This window comes from Macrobrachium nipponense, chromosome 22, assembly GCF_015104395.2.
Source record: "Macrobrachium nipponense isolate FS-2020 chromosome 22, ASM1510439v2, whole genome shotgun sequence".
NCBI lineage: Eukaryota > Metazoa > Arthropoda > Malacostraca > Decapoda > Palaemonidae > Macrobrachium > Macrobrachium nipponense.
In genome coordinates this window covers 67,032,824-67,052,512 of record NC_087213.1, presented here as the reverse complement: position 1 = coordinate 67,052,512, position 19,689 = coordinate 67,032,824, and the positions used below count along the sequence as shown (strand labels likewise).

Genomic DNA, 19,689 nt, shown 5'->3' with positions numbered 1-19,689 from the left:
TAGTTTGCCCATGGGCAGTCGCCGACTGTTGAACCTGTCGACTTGCGGGTGTCAACTAAACGCCATTTGAAAGGCGTAGACGTTAGTAAGGTGTAGTTTTCCTCTGGATTGGGTGTGTCTTCGCTTGAGAAGAGGCGACAGTTGCGGTACGCTACAAGGTTGCAACCTTGAAAGAGGCATGCTGTGTTTGTGGAATGTACAACTCCGCCAGTGAAGAAGTCAAGAGAGCAGTGGAGTCCCCAACCATCCTGCAGTTTTGTGCCTGCACAACCCTTTTGGGAGTATCGTTAGTTGTCTCCAGAGAGTATTCTGACTGGCAACAGTTGCTCATGAGCACTGTCATGATCTGAGCAACACTCAAGTTCTCACACTGTCAACTCCCCTCGTAACTCGTCAAAAGGAGTTTCCACTCGTTCGCCTCCTGCAGCTCATATCTCTTCGCCTGCTAGTCGTTTGTCATCTAAGAACTGTTCAACTGCCACTGCTCAACATCTACTTCTGAGACTCTGAAGACAAGTGCTTTGGGAGATGAGTTGCCATTTGGCCCTTTCAAACATCAACTGTAAGGAGAGGAAGATGGTGTGTCGTCAGTTCTTTCTAAGGAAGAAGATCAGGAGCAGGAGTCAAAGTCTTCTTTGACTTACTCTAGTCTTTTGAAGTTTTTGCTTGCTACGTATCTGGACTTCTTTGAACCAGCATGGCCTTCGTCATCACCTTCTATGTTTGTGAGAGATAGGAAGGTAGTATCTTCAGGATTGCCAAAGTTAGTCCTTTCTCAGTCAGCCAAGAAATTGATCAAGGAGTCAAATGAGTGGTTAGCAAAAAAGTGGGAGTCTTGTAAAGCTTCATTCACCTATCCCCCTTCTAGATTGCAGAACAAGACTTATCATATCTGTGCAACCGGAGAGGTTCCCATTGCTGAATAACCACTAGTTCCATGTAACGTAAAAGCACCATACAAACAAACAAAACAAACAAACCTTCCTTGGGAGTCTCTGCCTCCTCTCAAGGGGACTTATCGGGATGCTAGTGGACACTAACAGAAGATCAGCTTTTGCGGCTGCAAAAGTAATGTTCTTCTCCCCTGACTTCGATCACCTGGTTCGGAACTTGTTCAAAGTGATTGAAGTGTTTAGTTTTTTAGATTGGACTGTTGCAGCATTAGCCAGGAAAATAGTGGAGTGTCAGTCTTTGGAAGAGGAGTTTTCTACGGACTAGCTCAATGTTTTGTCCTGTGTAGACAAAGCTGTGAGAGATGAATCGGGTGAACTAGCCGTCCTCTTTACAATGGGAATACTACTTAAAAAGAGGGAGCTGTGGTGCTTGCTTGCTTGCTGAGGAGTAATGACAAATAAAAAATCAGCGTTGATGTTTTCTCCCACAAGTAAGTCCCACTGGTTCACAGAAGAGACTATTCAACAGGTATTGTCAGATCTAAGGAAGAAATCAACCAATGACCTTTTGTCCCAGTCAGCGAGATGCCCAAAGGATCCTCCTGCTACAGGAGCTAAAGCTTTTCCTCTTCAGAAGCACCAGTTTCAAAGGGGTAAAACTAGAATGCAGAACAGACCGAGAACTAACTTGCGAGCGACAGCTAAGTCCACCAAGAAGCCCCCTTTTAAGTAGACAGACAAGTAATCGGGAGGTCCTTCACACACCTGTAGGGGCGAGACTCCACTACTTCTGGGAGGAAAGGAGTCGAAGAGGAGCAGAGCTGTGGGTAGTCGAAGTACTTCGAGAAGGATGTGCGATCCATTTTGTTCAAGATCCACCACTGTCCAGTGTGCCTATCTGTTTGACATCATACTCAAAGGGATCAGGGAGAGCTTTGGCATTAGCCAAGGAAGTAGAAGCGCTTATCAGCAAGCAGGCCATAGAAGAGGTGACAGACAAGAACTGCCCAGACATTTACAACAGACTTTTTGTAGTCCCCGAGACATCGGGGCTGGAGACCTGTACTAGATGTAAGTGCCTTGAATCTCTATGTTCAGAAGACGAAATTACGAATGGAAACCAGCTGGTTGGTGATGTGTACCCTCCAACCGGGTGACTGGATGGTCTCTCGACATGAAGGGTGCCTAATTTCATGTCCCCATCCATCAAGATCCGAAGAGATTCCTTAGATTTGTCTTCAAAGGGGAAGTTTTTCAGTTCAGAACCCTCTGCTTCAAACTAACGACGGCTCCCCAAGTATTTACCCATATTCTTGTTCCTTTGGGAAAATGGCTACACCTGATGGGGTCAATGCAGCCTTTTATTTTGACGACTGGGTCCTGAGATCCAAGTCCAGTTGTCAGTGTGTGAAGAACTTAGAATGGACGGTAAATCTGACTCAACAATTAGGAATCCAAATAAATCTCAAGAAGTCCCAATTGTCTCCAACTCAGAGGATTCCCTATTTAGGGATGGTTCTGCACTCTCTAGATTTTTGGGCTTTTCTCTCCCCAAAGAGGATAGAGTCATGTTTGATAAAAGTACAACAATTTCTAGTTTGCCCCTCATGCTCAGCTCTAGACTGGATGAGCTTTCTCGGAACCCTTGTGTCAGTGGAGAGTTTCGTAACCTTAGGCCTTCTCCACATGAGATATCTCCAGTTCTTCCTAAAAGCAAATTGGAATCAGAAGACACAACCAGACTCATTAGTTTTTTCTTTAACAAAAGAGATCAAGTCTGATCTTCATTGGTGGCTGTCGATGGAGAGACTTCAGGAGGGACTTTTTCTAGTTACGTTGAACCACGACCTAGAGTTCTCAGATGCATTGGATGGGGAGCTCTGATAGGAGACAGAAGAGCCTCAGGTTTTTGGACAGAGCAAGAAGAGACCCTACACATAAATGTGAAGGAGCTGAAAGCAATTTTTCTGGGTTTACAGGCGTTCACTCCTCTAGTCACTGGAAGAAAGGTAGCGATTTACATGGACAACACCACGGCGTTATTGTATGTCTGAAAACAAGGAGGGACACATTCTTTCTCTCTCAACCAACAGAGTAGTGGAAGACCTCCTTCTCAGGGCGAACGAGCACAAGATATCACTTTTTCTGAGGTTCATTCAATGAAGAATGAATGTCTTGGCAGATAAGCTGAGCTGCTTAAATCAGGTCCTGTCAATGGGATGGACTCTGAACAAGAGAGTTTGCCAAGATCTGTGGACATTATGGGGGAAACCAGCAGTAGATCTCTTCACCACCTCAAGGAACAATCATCTTCCAATTTTCTGTTCCCCAGTTCCAGACCCACTAGTGTAGAGAACAGACACGATGCTTCTGGACTGGATGGGCCTCAACATGTATGCATTTCCCCCCTTCGATATGATAAGAGAAGTCATCAACAAATTACAGTCGCATCAAAATTGCAGATTTCCTGTTACAGTGGTACCTCGAGATACGAAAGGTTCAGCTTACGAAAAACTCGAGATACGAAAGCAAATACAAAAATTTTTACGGCTCTACACATGAAAATTGCTCAAGATACGAAAGGTTGTTGCTGTAAAGTCCGAGATTCACCCGGACCACCGATAACAATTTTGAAACTCGCGCTCCGCCAACTGAGTAGACTCGCCACCATCCTCCCGCTCTCCCATTGGTTCCTGATGCTAGTCACCGCCATGAGATCCTTCTCTCCTATTGGTCAGCATCATTTCTATACGCACGTGGTATTCGTTTTTTCTAACGATTTCGTTTATTAACGTAAATTTGTTAGTGATTTCGTTGTAGTATACTTTATCGTGTTGTGTGAGAACTTTACTACATACGTATACGTACCATATTATATAACATAATTACGTACAGTACGTATATACATAGTCATGGGTCCCAAGAAACTTGAAATTCACGGAAAGAAGAGGATGCTCTCTTTGGAGGCGAAGATGGAGATTATCGAGAAGTATGAAGCTGATATGCGATTGAGTGTGATCGCCAAGGAATAACGGCCGAAATCCGTCGACAATAGGCACCATCCTTAAGCAGAAGGATGCCATCAAAGCAGCTACACCTTCCAAGGGCGTCACTATTTTGTCCAGCAAGAGGACCCACGTGCACGATGAAATGGAAAGGCTTCTTCTTGTCTGGATAAAAGAGAAAAAAATCGCTGGCGATACGATAACAGAGACGGCAATCTGCCACAAGGCCAGCGCTATTTTCGGCAATTTGATTGCCAAGGCCAAAGACGATGGAGGAGAAGGGACATCAGCGCCAATTCAAGGCTTTGCATGGGTGGTTCGAGAAATTCCATAAATGGACTGGCATCCATTCGGTGGTGCGGCATGGGGAGGCGGCCAGCTCGGACACGAAAGTGGCCGAAGCCTTTAATAAGATGTTCAACGAGATGATCAAGGAAGGCTACAGTTCTCAGCAAGTCTTCAACTGTGATGAGACTGGCCGTTTTTGGAAAAAAACGCCTCGTCGGACATACATCACGGAGGAAGAGAAGAAGCTACCCGGGCATAAGCCTATGAAAGACAGGCTTATGCTCGCACTTTGTTCGAACGCCAGTGGGGATTGCAAGGTGAAGCCCCTACTGGTGTATCATTCGGAGACTCCTTGAGCCTTCTAGGCCCACAAAATGCTTAAGGAGAAGCTTCCAGTGATGTGGAGGGCTAATGCGAAAGCCTGGGTAACGAGGCTTTTGTTCACGGAGTGGGTAAATCGGTGTTTCGGCCTGACAGTGAAGAAATTCTTGGAAGAGAAGCGCCTCCCTCTGAAATGCCTGCTGGTGTTGGACAATGCCCCTGCTCACCCTCCTGGCCTCGAGGAAGATATCCTAGCGGAGTATTCCTTCATCAAGGTTCTTTTATCTTCCGCCTAACACCACCCCTCTCCTCCAGCCCATGGACCAGCAAGTGATATCAAACTTCAAGAAGCTGTATACGAAACATCTTTTCAAGAGATGTTTCGACATCACCGATACCACAAACCTCACCTTGCGTGAATTTTGGAAGGAGCATTTCGATATTGTAATATGCATCCGACTCATCGACCAAGCTTGGCAGGAGGTTTCAAGGTGAACCTTGAATTCCCTGTGGAGGAAACTCTGGCCTGATGCCGTATCCGCCCGAGACTTCGATTCGAGGGATTCGACGTGGGCAAAGCTGGTGCTGCAGATTCAGGAACAGTTGATGATCCTGAAACTGTTTCGCAACCAGATCTTGACGAGATCGTTGCACTCGGCAAGTCCATGGGGCTGGTCATCGACGAGGACAACATCAATGACCTTCTCGAGGAGCACCAAGAGGAGCTTACGACGGATGACCTGAAGGAGTTGGAGGCCATGCAACATAACGTCGTTCAAGAGGAGTTCTCTAGCAGTGGCAAGGAGGAGGACGAGGACTCCATGACAACGGCAGAAATTAAGGATGCTCTAGCTGCTTTTCATAAGGTGTAATCATTCGTAGAAAAGAGACACCCCGAAAAGGCTTACACAGGTCGTATGCTTGCACAGTTCGATGACGTTTGCCTGAGTCGTTTCAGGAACATTGTGAAAAGTAGGCAAAAGCAATCTTCCTTGGACAGTAAAAAAAAAAAAAAAAAAATTAAAAAAAAAAAAGAAAAAAAAAAATTTAATTTTAGTTTTTTGGAAAGTTAAGTGTTACAGTTTTGTTAATATGTTTCGTAAAGTTTAGTTTATGTTTTCCTTACATTTTTTATGTGTTTCATAAAGTTAAGTGTACGTACGTATCTGCCGTTTGTCCTCCTCCTCTGTCACCACTTTCGGAGATAGCCTCACTCGAAAGGTAAGCTTCCACATTTTACTACATATGTACGTATATACGTACAGTATTTCTTGTATACCATGTACACTAATACACTTTATTTACAGGTTTATTAGCAGTACGTATTAAGTTAGGTATTGAATGGTCCAAATTGTTGTAGTATTTTATTGTTTATAGGTCAATTTAGCTTTATTATGAAATTTACTGTGGTGTTTTTGGAGGGCTTGGAACGGATTAGCCATTTTACACGTAAAATGCGGTCCAAGATACGAAAAGCTCATGATATGAAGGCCGCCTCGGAACGGATTAATTTCGTATCTCGAGGTACCACTGTATTTCTGAGGGACTCAAGAAAGCTGTCCACCTCTACGTACCATTAAAGGTTAAAAGTCTATGCTTTCTTCAGTTTTTAAACATAGAGGCCTCAATGTCTTGAACACTCAGGATATCAGTGACCTTATTAAGTCTTTTTATTCCTAAAAACTAGTGAAGCCTGGGGAAGTGGATTGGGACTTGAATGTAGTGTTAAGATGGATTTCCAGTCCTCAGCTTGAGCCTCTAAATTCTTTGTCCCTAAGGGATCTAACAGAGAAGACTGTTTTTAGTCGCCTTAGCTACTGTGGGTTGAGTAAGCAAAATGCAGGCGACCAGTAAAAAATTCAGGCTCTCTCAGATTAACGCATTATGTTCTTACATTAAAGAATTCCTAGCAAAGAACGAGGATCCATCGAATCCATGGCCTTGCTCCTTGTGATAAAGAACTTAACGAACATATTGGGAGCAGAAGAGGAGGAACGTACGTTATATCCTGTCAGAGCCATTAGACACTATCTACTTAGGACAGAGATGTTAAGAGGAAGTTTCAATCGACTCTGGTGTTTGGTGAGAGACACCTCCTGTCCTCTCTCTAAGAACGGGATTTCATTCTTCCTGAGAAGCTTGATTTTGGAGGTGCATGTGTAGGTACAAGATCATGCTCATAACGTACTGAAAGTGAAGGCACACGAAATTCGTGCAGTGGCGACTTATCTAGCATTTAGACATAATATGTCTCTATCCTCCATCCTACAAATGATGTTCTGGAGGTCAGAATCAGTTTTTTCATCACTTTACCTAAAGGACATAGTCTGGGTTTGAAAATTGGTTTAGGTTGGGACTGTTGTCTTTAGCTGGTATGGTGTTGGGAGAGGAAGCATAGAGTGACCTCTTTCCCTCTATTATCTCCTCGCCTTGTATTTTTGAAGGTTGTTTAGTTATTGGGAAGCCTGGGGGTACAATGTACCTAGAGTACCTTCCAGTTTTTTATGGTTAGGGTTGTGGTTATTTTTGTTTTTAGTGTAAATGATGGTTCTGTGGACTGGTTGTCTGGTCTTTGCCCAGGGCAAGGGCAAAATTTTTATTTTTGTTAACCATAGGTGAACTTCCTTGGTTACAAAATCCCACTATTAGTAGTGATGATCCTGGCCATTACTGTCCCGTCTCCTACAGGTGATGACCATGCCGACCAGAGGCAGTACCCACCTGCTGTTGCTCTCTCACAAGGTAAGGTATTGCAAACATTAGATAATGTGAGCATGTTGTTGTTGTCTTTATCATAAGCTGTCCATTTACCCACCTTCCTGGTAATATGGATTCTGCTTTGTAATTGTTTGGTAAGTCACTTATGTGAAAATGATATTTTTATAATAAAATAAGGTTTCACATATACTTACCAAACAATTACAAGCCTGTAAGCTTTCTTACCTGGCAGTCAAAAATTCAAATTACCTGGTGGCAGCGGCACTGCCATCGTTCGTGTAGGTGACATAGGTCCCGCCCACTTTCGGGAATACCAGATAATGCTGAGCTAACTATTGTCAATTCATTGAGCCATAACGTCCATCTGTGGGGAGGAGGGAGGGCTCAGATTATGTAATTGTTTGGTAAGTATATGTGAAACCTTATTTTATTATAAAAATATCATATTTGTTTCTGTGGTACTGGTGGTGTGTATTAGGCTCATTAGTTCATTAACATCGCTTTTTTCCTCCCTTAGTATCATTGTGTTGTAGGCTTTCATGGAGGGGATTGTTGTTTTTTCCTTATCTAGTGTCCTCCATTGTCTGATCTTTTCCACCCATTTTGACCTCTCTCTTACATCTTCAGTGTTTCTTCATTGCCATTCTCTATGTTCCTTACTTGGTCTGCCAGCCTCTGTTCTGTTTGAGGGTGTTATTTCTCTCATTCTAGACATTGACCAACCTTCTGCTGTATACACTTTTTGTCCGGTTGCTTCTGATGGAGTATCTCCATATTTCCTTATTTTCTTCTCGTGTCCATTTCTTCATCTGGTTGCCTCCATAGCCCCAGTCTCTGGTTGCTGATGACTGTCGTTGTGGTGGACAGTTGCTGGATAATGACTTCCAAGTACCTGACCGTCCTTCCTGTCAATTAGGTTGTATACCTGGCTACCAGACAAAGCACCTCTGTTGCCAGAGGTTCCGTTTATGTTGTTGTTGTTTAATCTTTCATTTCTTTCCATCATTCCTGAGTTTTGCTATTTATCCCAAAGCTGGATCTTACCCCATGAGGATTAGGTACTCGTTTACAGCTGAGTATACTGAGAAAGTTGTTTAAGCTTCTTTCCCAATTAATCAACCCTGAGGAAAACGGTTACCCATCCAATGACTGATCAGACCCAATGTTGCTTGACCAGTCCATTTATGAGCTAAACCACTCTGCCACAACACCCATATTATTGTTATTGTTATTATTATTATTTGAAAATTGGTGGTTATTATTATATCTGTATTATGACAGGTTACAGTATTATTATTATTCAATCTTATTAGTCTTAATATTAGTATTTTAAAATTGGTAAATCCTTTTTTTTTTATTATAAAAAAGGTTTTAGTCATAAAAATAGCATCAAAATACACTAATTAGTGAATATTTCTCAATGAAAATTCTGTGAATTGCCGAATTTTTTGCAACTAATTTGGCGATAAATTCCACAGAAAAGTCACAAATCACCGAGTCCACGAGAACCCAAATAACATTCTTTGTACATCATTGTCTAATGGGAATTATTCAATGTTCCAATTTTGATTCCATATTCAAGCATAAGTAATTACCCAAAAAATTGACCCAGGAGTTTGGTTAGCTTATTTTACTCACTATATTCTTGGCCATGATGTGTATGCTTATGTCTTTCTAAATCTTTAAAGCTTGCTTAAAATAACACAATGGGCAGTCTTACAGTTTATTGCCATTCCTGATGATTCTTACAAATATTCGTGTATTCCAACTAATTCTTACAAATTTTTTTTTTCAGCCTCAACAACATCTCCCCCACCAGGAAAGTTATCTGCCCCTAATGTCAACAATACAGCACGGAGAAAAAAGCCTCCCTCTTATCGAAGTGTTATATCAGATATATTTGACGGGACAATTGTTAGCTCTGTACAGTGCCTGACATGTAATACTATCTCCTCCAGAAAAGAAACATTCCAGGACCTTAGTTTGCCAATTCCAAGCAGTGACCAGCTGAGCATACTACAGCATTCCTCTGTCTCACAATTGCAGCAGCAAAGTAATTCAAGTAGTAGTAGCAGTCTTCATCTTGCAAAGGCATCATGTGATGCTACAACAGATGGGTGAGTTGCCAGAGTATCTGCCTTTTGAAATATCAGCTACCTGTATATTATAATCCAATTACTATATTTCCTGACATTGTAAAATATAACATATTTATTTCTTGAAATAAATCTCTGAAATATTGTTCTTCCTAAAGGTTGAAGGTCATGTTTTTCATAGGCCTATCCCAACCATAGAGAAAGTTATCTTTGCTAGAGAGTAATCAGACATGCTTTATATGACTTCTGAATGAAGTGTATCAATAGTATATAAACATAAGTATAATAAAAACAAAGAAAAATATACTTGGATGCAAAGGTTCATTCTCATATAGGCAGACTACAGTAGACAAGTAAATGTCTGTTCAAGTTCCTTAGAATGGTGGTATGACGACGTAATAAAAGCTTGTTAAGTATTATAATCAAATAATTTTAATTTTTATAAACATGAAGTAAATATTATAATCAAATAGTTTAAATTTTTACAAACATGAAGTATTTTTAAAGTAAATGAACTGAAAACACTACAATAATCAGTATGCTCTATCATCCTAGCAAAAAAGTTTTGCAAGTCAAAATTGTTGTACAGTCGACCCCTGGTCTTCGTGGAGGATGTGTACCACAACCCCCCATGAATAGCTAAAATCCACAAATAATTGACACCCCTGTAAAGATGCTTATAACTGCTTATTTTGATAGTTCAGACACCAGAAAACCACTAAAAATGAGTATTTTAATATTTTTATCACAAAAAATGTAATAAGTTACAAAAATGGCATGAAAATACAGTAATTAGTGATTGTTTCTCTATGAAAAATACTGCAAATAGGCAAGTGTTCTGCAGATAAATCTGCTGATAGATGGGGGTCCACTGTATGTCTTTGAGGTCACAGTGTCTTTGATCTTGGGGAATACAGTTGATTGTAAATTATTTATGAATGCAGCTTTCTTATTTGATGAATGACCAGCCATTGATTGAAGAAAGTACTAAACTGTAATTTCAGATGGATGTGGTGGATGTGGGTGTGGTTGAGATCATGGCTTTGGGGACCTGCTGTGTCTTTACATCACTGTCTTGCTGCTTTCTTCAGTGCCGATGAGCTAAAGGGAGATAACATGTACTCTTGCGAGAAGTGTTGTAAATTACGCAATGGGGTTAAATACTCCAAGGTTATCCAGCTGCCAGAGGTGCTGATCATTCATCTGAAGAGGTTTCGTCATGAGTATATGTTTAGTTCTAAGATCAGCCAATACGTGTCCTTTCCACTGCATGGCTTAGACTTGATGCCATTCCTTCACAAAGGTAAATTCTTCTGTTTGGTGTCATATTTTTGGTGGGATGGGGTTGAGAAGGTTTATAAGACATCCTTTATTTTTATGAGCCCATTCCCTTTAGCTTTTTACTAGATGATTGTAATTACCAAAAAACTAGAAGCATACCATTAACTGTGTTCTGTTTGTCAATTTTGTACTTAGTTTGTATTAGCTAGTTGTGTGGTTACTATACTTGCCTCACGATAAGTTGGCAGTGATGGCCCACCCACTTCATTAGTTCGAGTCATAGAAAATGTTCTGATATGATATAATTTTCTTTCCATTTCCCATGTGAAATGTTAATTATTGCAGAACTAGAGATAGAAATTCTTTCATAGAATTAAAATGTCATTCGGAGTAGAAAAAAAGAATTTATATGTATTACAGGAAATCAAAGCCGAAGAAAAAATTATTGTCGAATGTAAACAATTCGTTATTTCAGGGCATTAGGTTATATATGAATTGAATAAAAACAAATAATACAAGCCATGCTTCATAATAACTTATATATACTGTCGATTGCATGCCTATGAATATGCTATATGATTATATGAATCATAAGGCACCATAAAAAGGGATTTTGACAAAGGAAAAATATATATCTGGGGGAAGACCTGTGTTGCCCGGTGAAATGGTCCTGTAGCACGCATTTCTAGGTATAAATAGATTCTAAATATACCAGAGAAAAAGCTAAATGGAATGCTGAAGTTACTACCCTCAGCTCGAACACCAAAGGGTGTCGGTATAAGCACTGGGGCAAGTGGAGGCCACTATCACAGGTCTTCTGCCAATTAGAAGATTCCCTTTAAAGTCCCTCACAAGGCAAGTGTCGTTACAAGGACTACTACATCTACCTTCCGCTCGCTACTACTACCACCCACGTCCGGCTGCTTCATTCCTGGAATACAAACCCAAGCTTGGACTGGCTACAGGGTGAGGATCAGGAAAAGAGAGAGGGACGGGTTCACCAGGCAACACAGGTCTTCTCCCAGAAATAGATTTTTCCTTCGTCAAAATCCCTTTTATGGGTTCGACCTGTGTCGGCCGGTGAAATAGTATCAGAGAATTGCCATACAAGCTTGAAAGATACAAAGCAAAGATATAAGGAACAATAAAACTTAAAATTCACTTAAGATTAAATTTGATAAGCAACAAAAAGAAACAAGCAAACTTAGCTGTATTCTTAAAATTAAGTCTTAATAACTAGTATTAAAGTAATAAATTACAATGGTATGACATATGGAACCAATATGACCAGATACACACAAGTATGTACAATAACAGGTAAGGAATACAAAAAGGGGTCCCAAGCGCTATATACAAGTCCGGCAACGGAATGGCAAGCAAACCAGCCCGGCAACGGGGGGGGAAGATTGGTAGGGGGATTCTCTTTATTCTCTCCGTCCTCCATGTACCATTTGTTTAAGGCTTATCTGATCTCCCTGTTGACCACCACCGTCTACACCAAATCTACTAACTTGGGACTTTGCTTAAATGGAGAGAGTGAGTGTCCTGCGAAGTTCAAGACCACCACCATCAGGGCCTTTGTGAGGAGGGCCTTAACACACTGTTCAGCGTGGCAGGACACCCACGCAGAACTGGACCAAGCCTCACAAATGATGATTTACAACGGTTACTCCTACAAGCTGATCAACAGGGAGATCAGAAAAGCCTTAAACAAATGGTACATGGAGGACGGAGAAAATAAAGAGAATCCCCCCTCTGAGGATATACGTATTTTCTACAAGTCCTTAATGCGCCACGGATACAAAGAAGAGAAGAGATGCCTTAAGAAGATTGTAGAAGAGAACATCACCCCCGTGGAGGAAGGGAAGAGGCTCTCTCTTATAATCTATTATAAGAACAGGAGAACAAGGGACCTAATTATGAGAAATAACCCCACCCCACCTGCAGGAGATCCCCTGAAGCAGAACAACGTCGTCTACCAGTACACATGCCCTATCCAAGGATGTCCTGAAGTTTATATCGGTATGATAACGTTATGACTGTCTAAGAGGATCTCCTGTCACGCCCAGAATGGTGCCATAAAACACCACGCCCTCACCGCCCACCAACAGCACGTCGTGCGAGAGGATATCGTAAAAAACACAAAGATAATTGGAAGAGCCCCTGATCAGCGACGCCTACGCCTCCTTGAGGCGTTATTCATCCTTGACCAAAAACCCTTCCTTAATACGGCACAGGAACCCTTCCTGCTGCCCACCTGTGTAAGGAAGACCCAGCCCCCCTCCAGACGAGAACACCAGTGCCCAGGACGGGACCAATATCGAAGAGGTTGGTAGAAATACCAGGAGTGACGTCACCACGGTCGCAGCCAATGAAAACCCGGTTCCAGGGGACGCAACACACCTGAGAAGATCAACGCGCCTCGAGAGTTTCCGACGCCTGGCCGCCAGCCAATGAAAAGTCGAGCACCCTCCGGGTCTTGCAGGAGCATCCGTGAGCGCCCGCACGACCATGATATATAGCGAAGGACTCACCACTAAGATTCAGTCCTCCTCCAGCAACCATCGCTGTGACCATGCCCTGGCAGATCTGGGCGAAACGTGAGAGAGAGAGAGAGAGAGAGAGAGAGAGAGAGAGAGAGAGAGAGAGAGAGAGAGAGAAACTTGTAGCCTTGTAGCAGTAATAAAGATAATTCAGTATGACTACAAGTCCTTTTCAACAAGAATTAAAATGTAGTCGCATATCAGAACCCCTTACCGTCCCCACTGAAATGGGGAACAGTGTGATGGTAGACCACACTATGTCGGAACCCTACGGGTCCGGAGATATACCTACAGAGTCTAATGAAATATAAAAATGAATAACATCTAATAAATCTGGTGTAATCCCTTAAAGGCTTGGCCTGCTCTAGAGTCTCATAATCCCGTTATCATAATAGTTAATACTGGTGGAGACGGGCTGATACGAGCGGAACGGGAAAAGGTAAGACCTAGGCCTGAACCTGAACGCATCGGGGGAGAGAAGCGATTCTAAGGTGACTAGAAACGCAACTCTGAGCCCAAATCTGCCCCCACGTAAGTGGGGAGGCAGAGACAACAGGGAGAAAAGACAACTGAGCGGCGGAGCAGTGAAACGTACAATCCGGTGTATAGCCCGCTGGCTGGTGTGACGGTAGACCCCACCTGACCAGCGGACGTACTGCCCCGGAGACATAAATAAGGAGATTACACCAACTACTAGTAACCACTCCCCTCCAATCAATCTCCCCCCCCCCCCCCCCCCATCGGAAAGATAGATACTCTAGCGGCCGTTCATTGGTAGGATTACTTGCACCGCGAGCTAGCTAGGCAGCGCCGGACAGGACTGGTGCGGGGGGGTCTGAGGAGAGTGGACAAGTCGTGAACGCCTGGCCACAGCAACCGATCAGTGGCCACCACCTTAAGGGAGTTGTAAGTAGCCTACTACTAAAGGGAGCAGAAGACGGTAGGCCAACTGGCACCCTAACGGAGGCAAGGCCAAGGCAGTACACAACAAAACAAACATAACATAATAAAATTATGAGGAATCACTGGAAGAATTGCGAAAGAGGAACAATAAGGAGGAAAAGGATATACCCAGCATGGACCCAGCCTAACCCTCCGAGATTGGTATGGATCCGGTCTGGTAGGCTAGCTCGGCCTCCAAGGATGTCATGACGTGGACGGAAGGAACCCAACAAAACCCTCCAAAATCAAAACTTTCGATCTGGTCAGGTAGGGAGGGTTTAACCCCAACAAACATGACAAGAGAGGGACTCTTATCTGGATCGTCCTCCCAGCGAGCACCGTAGCGCAGGCAGGGGGCGATAATGGAGGGTCTAAAGGGTGGAGGGGTAGGGTCACCTGACCTACCTTCCTAAACCTAGCCAGGTCTGGTCGGGTAAGCCAGGGTAGGAAAGCAAAACTTCCAACCTCACAGTGAAATGAATATCATAAACGTGCATAAAAACGCGAGAGAGAGAGGGGAATCGCCCTCTCTACAAAGATACCGTACTATAGGCTAACTGGAAGCCCAAATACACTACTCACGTATAACAAGAAATAAATAAAGAATACGTGCGAAGGCGAACGAACACGCTCCTGAGGGACTGGGGACAAAGCCAAAGGCTAGAAAAGGCAAAATAAACAATTAACAAGAGACCCCAGAGGACGTCAGGAGCGAGTTAGAGCCTACGACGTATAGATAAACACGTACGTAAAACCAGAACTCCAGATACGCCAGGAGCTAGGAAATGCACGGGCAAATATGAAAAAGCAGTAAAAACAGATAAAAACTAAACATGAAGTAAGTATAATCATAATCAAACAAAGGGAAAGAATGCACGTGTCTGATGATGCACCCAAAATGGCGGATGAAAATAGCGTCACCCCGGTTCGTGAGAACTAAGGGGCCAAAAAGGCTAAAAAGGGAATGCATCGTGACCACACGAAATACCAAAACGTAAAATGGAATACTCAACTTGGATGAAGAAGCTGGGAGCTCTGCAGCAGACATGGCTTCGACAAAAACACACAAAGGGGGAGCAGCGAGAGACACGTGCGAATAACAATGCGCTAATTACAGGAATGAAGCAGCCGGGCGTGGGTGGTAGTAGTAGCGAGCGGAAGGTAGATGTAGTAGTCCTTGTAACGGCACTTGCCTTGTGAGGGACTTTGAAGGGAATCTTCTAATTGGCAGAAGAACTGTGATAGTGGCCTCCACTCGCCCCAGTGCTTATACCAACACCCTTTGGTGTTCAAGCTGAGGGTAGTAACTTCAGCATTCCATTTAGCTTTTTCTCTGGTATATTTAGAATCTATTTATACCTAGAAATGCGTGCTACAGGACCATTTCACCAGCCGACACAGGTCAAACCCAGAAATATGCATGATGGCAGTGGGGAGGTGAAATATCCAGATAAACAGTCACTCAGTGATCAGCTGATTCTGACAGCTCACTCATTGTAGACAACTTGAAGTGTTGCCATCTTTATATTTTGATATGATACCGATAACTATAAGTTTTGGTGTGGTATAACCCAGTCTAACAATTAATGCAATTATATGTAAACATATTTAGGTAAAATAAATATATATCTTTATACATCAGACATTTAATTGACTCAATAAAAGAAAACAAATTGATTCATCATTGGATACAGCAAACAGTACCTCAAAATAACAAATTCATTCGTCATTTGTACTTTAAACATTTCATTTAAGTACAGCAGTTACTTCAATCATTGCTTTCTGACTCCTCACTGTCACTGGGGATGTTTATAATCAATTTTTCAGTTAGATGGTTGCGTGCTATGCCACTACTTCTATAAATATCCTCCACTTCTTTTGTGTGACACGTACATAACTTCCAGTCCTTTGCTGTTACTCTGTCTATTATACGTTTAGTTATATGTTCAACATTTGCCAAAGTTTGATTTTGATTTGAATGGCATTTTTTTACCTCATTTTTATTTGTGCCCAAATAAATTCTATGGGGTTGAATTCGCAAAGATAAAGAGGAAGTCAAAGTACTTTATGGCCAGCATCTTGAGTGATTTTGTCAATTTCTTACTCCTGTATATACTTGTGCTGCTGTACCATATCAATTAGTTTGCATTTGGTAAAAGAAGGGTCATGAGCTATATTGTGTTTGGTTAACAACAATTTCCACTTTCTTTGAACTGCTGACAGGTGCTTTGTTTGATATTTTGGAATGATATGAAGCATTATCTAAGACAGTGAGAGACCAAGCTGGAATGTTTGCCAGTAGCTGTGTTTGAAACTATGATAGGAAGCAAATATGATTCATACTGCCATGGTTATCGCCTTTATTACCATTTTTTGATAGAAAAATTAGCAATCCTCCAGGTATGAATCCATTTTCTCCCCCGGCATGCACTACAATAAATATAGCTCCTTTTCCCATTTTCACTCTTGGACCAACAATTCCATCGGGTAATGTGCAACATTTGTTCACACGCTCATTTTGATTGACCCATGTTTCATACATGTATATTTCTGGCCTTGGAGTGTTGCATTTTCTGTTTTCATTAATAAGTCTTTGATATTTATTTCTTGCAAGAACAATATCGTTCCTTTCTATTAACAACTTCCTGCCACTGTCAACCTTTTTATAGCGAAACCCAATTTCCTTAACAAACTTGAGAGGGACATATAAGCACCAGGGAAATTCACAGGTGGCTCCTTCACCTTTTCCAGTAATTTGCCTTTGGGTGCGTGACAGAGAAGGTAATTTTATTCTAGCTACAATTCTCGGAAAGCATTGTAATATAGAGCAGTTATATATCTATGTGGGAGGCAGGCCTCCCCAACAAAATGTTGATTGTACATGGAATGTCTATGTAGGAATATATATATTTGAACAAATATATATTATATATATATATATATATATATATATATATATATATATATATATTATATATATACAGTGTTCTCCATGTATTCGCGGGGATGTGTACCAGACACCCTCATGAATAGTTAAAACCCGCGAATAGTTAGAACCACCATTAAAAAGGCTTTAAATGCATATCTTGAAAGTTCAGATACCAAATGTATACCTTTAATAACATCCTACTTCAAATATACCTATTACTGTATTAATATTTGAGGTTATATTATTAATATCATTTCAAAGTCATCTTAAACATTTTACCATTAAAAATATATACCTACAGCCAATAACAGAGAGAGAGAGAGACAGACAGACAGACAGACAGACACCAGTGAATGGCAACATCATATATCTGACCATCAAGAGTGAAATTATGAATTATTTCTGAGACAGAGAGAGAGAGAGAGAGAGAGAGAGAGAGAGAGAGAGAGAGAGAGAGAGAGAGAGAGAATAACTCCTAAACTACGACTCTTCCCCCTCTGCCAATACTCCGCATACGTATATCAAACTGTCATTTACTCACCCGCCCACCTTCCTCCACGTGGATAAAAAGACTGGGAATCGCTATTTTTAATTAATCTTATTAATATTTGAAAATTAGTTATAAGGTAATTCATTTATTTATAATACAAAACAAATAAACATACGTAAGTAAGAAAGAGAGAGAGAGGTTATTGTTACTGTTTAATCTCATTAAACTTAATATTATTTGTAAACTAGTACTGTATATTATTATTTTACCATAAAATGTAGTAATGTCCTTAAAGATACACTTATACATACATTTCCAGCCCAAACAGAGGGCGAGAGTTACCACTAAGACATACTATCTTGTGTGGCAAAAGAGAGAGAGAGAGAGAGAGAGGAGAGAGAGAGAGGAGAGAGAGAGAGGAGAGAGAGAGAGGGGGGGGGGAGGGGGGGGGGGGATCCCTATTTAAAAGACTGAAATGGATAGATTATTGTACTTCTATAAAATACTATCACATATAAATTTTGAAATTAGTTATATTACTATTATTATTATTATGCGAAAATATTAATAAACATACACATGTACCATAGAAATTCTCATCTCGGTAAAAGAGAGCGAGAGAGAGAGAATTTAGGTGATCATGTGAGGGCAACAGTTGTTGGACCCCAGCCAACTCAGCTTGCTACGTGGAGTTCAAAGAGAAAGATGCTGGGTAAAATGCATTTTCTTTCATCCTTAAATAACTTTTTTTATTTATAAACTAAAATCTTGCTAATTCCATTTAGTATTTTCTTTCATGAATTGATATTATTACTGTTTACATTAATAATGATATTTGAAAATCAGTAAATCATTTATCATCCAAAAAACATACATCTTTGTAAGAGAGAGAGAGAGAGATAGAGAGATATTTTTGTAAAATACTTTCACATATGATTTTTGTAATTACAGTTATTATTATTATTATTATTATCATCATTTTTATTAATATTATCATATAAAAATATTAATAAACATATTATACATAGTGTACCATAAAAACTGGAGCTCGAAAGAAAGATGCGTGAAGACTGGGATTTCCTTCATTCTTACATAACTTTTAAAGTTTATCATTAATATTAAAATTAGAAAATTAGTAAATCATTTATCACACAAAAAGCATACATCCCTGTAATGGAGAGAGAGAATAATTAGTTATTATGTGATATCATTTAATCTTATTAAACTTACTAATACAGTATTGATAAGTGTTAATATTTTAAAATTAGTAAATCATTTTTGTATCATAAAAATGTATTTAGACGTAAAAATAACATCAAAATACACTAATTAGCGATTATTTATCGTCGGAAAATCCCGCGAATAGGCGAATTCACGGCAAATAATGGGTAGATATGGTTCAGATAAAAATCCGCGAATCCGGAGAACGCGAATACGGGGGCCCACTGTATATATATAGATATATATATATATATAATATATATATATATATATATATATATATTATATATATATATTTCTATAAAATTTATTTTAAACTTTTCTTTTTCCATTTAAATTTATTTCGGTGTCAATAACCTAGATATTGTGATGCCAGTTTTAATAGACACAATCAATCAATTTCAATTGTTGGAATTTCACCTCTTTCATAGAAAGCCATTATCTCCCGGCGTACACAATCCTTATCAAAATTATCCAAAACTCCCATTACTTGTGATGTTCTGGTCCTAGGAGGTGGGGAGTACATTTCTCTATGCTTGTATTGGAGTGGACAGATGTTCCCGTTGTAGTAGCAATTCTTTTTAAAATATCATCTTCGCATTCCTGATCATGTTGCTCACAGAGATAGTTGAAGACCTTAATTACGATGATTCTCGTCTGGCTCATTATCCTTCCAATACGTTTGGTGTCTTTCAAGAAATCTTCCATATTGAGAAGTCAGTATACTCCTTTATACTTCAGTGTATGTATATCTCAGAATGGTTACTGTGCTGAAAGCTGTTTCTTCTTATTCTAGGTTAGCTCAGTTAACTACTATGTTTGAAATTCCCTCCAGCTTCAGTGACTGGCTATTCAAGTGATCATTTTGCCCCCCCATACATAAGACACATATTTTTTAAGCATTAATCATGTTATTTGGACACTGAAGTACTATATTGATTGTATATATCATCTCCTTATTC

At 40.7% G+C, this 19,689-nt stretch overlaps 2 protein-coding genes across 6 annotated transcripts in view; one reads left to right on the top strand and one right to left on the bottom strand.

Annotated features, from left to right (window-relative positions):
* LOC135198771 (sushi, von Willebrand factor type A, EGF and pentraxin domain-containing protein 1-like) overlaps nucleotides 1-19,689 on the bottom strand; it is an 810,178-nt gene that overhangs the window by 261,334 nt on the left and 529,155 nt on the right. The window lies entirely within an intron of this gene.
* LOC135198846 (ubiquitin carboxyl-terminal hydrolase 20-like) overlaps nucleotides 1-19,689 on the top strand; it is a gene marked incomplete at its 5' end in the record, with an annotated part of 136,553 nt that overhangs the window by 101,618 nt on the left and 15,246 nt on the right. The window contains 2 exons of the mRNA XM_064226817.1: nucleotides 9,021-9,342; nucleotides 10,326-10,624. Of these exons, the coding sequence (XP_064082887.1) occupies nucleotides 9,021-9,342; nucleotides 10,326-10,624 (621 nt within the window). The remainder of the gene's footprint in view (nucleotides 1-9,020; nucleotides 9,343-10,325; nucleotides 10,625-19,689) is intronic.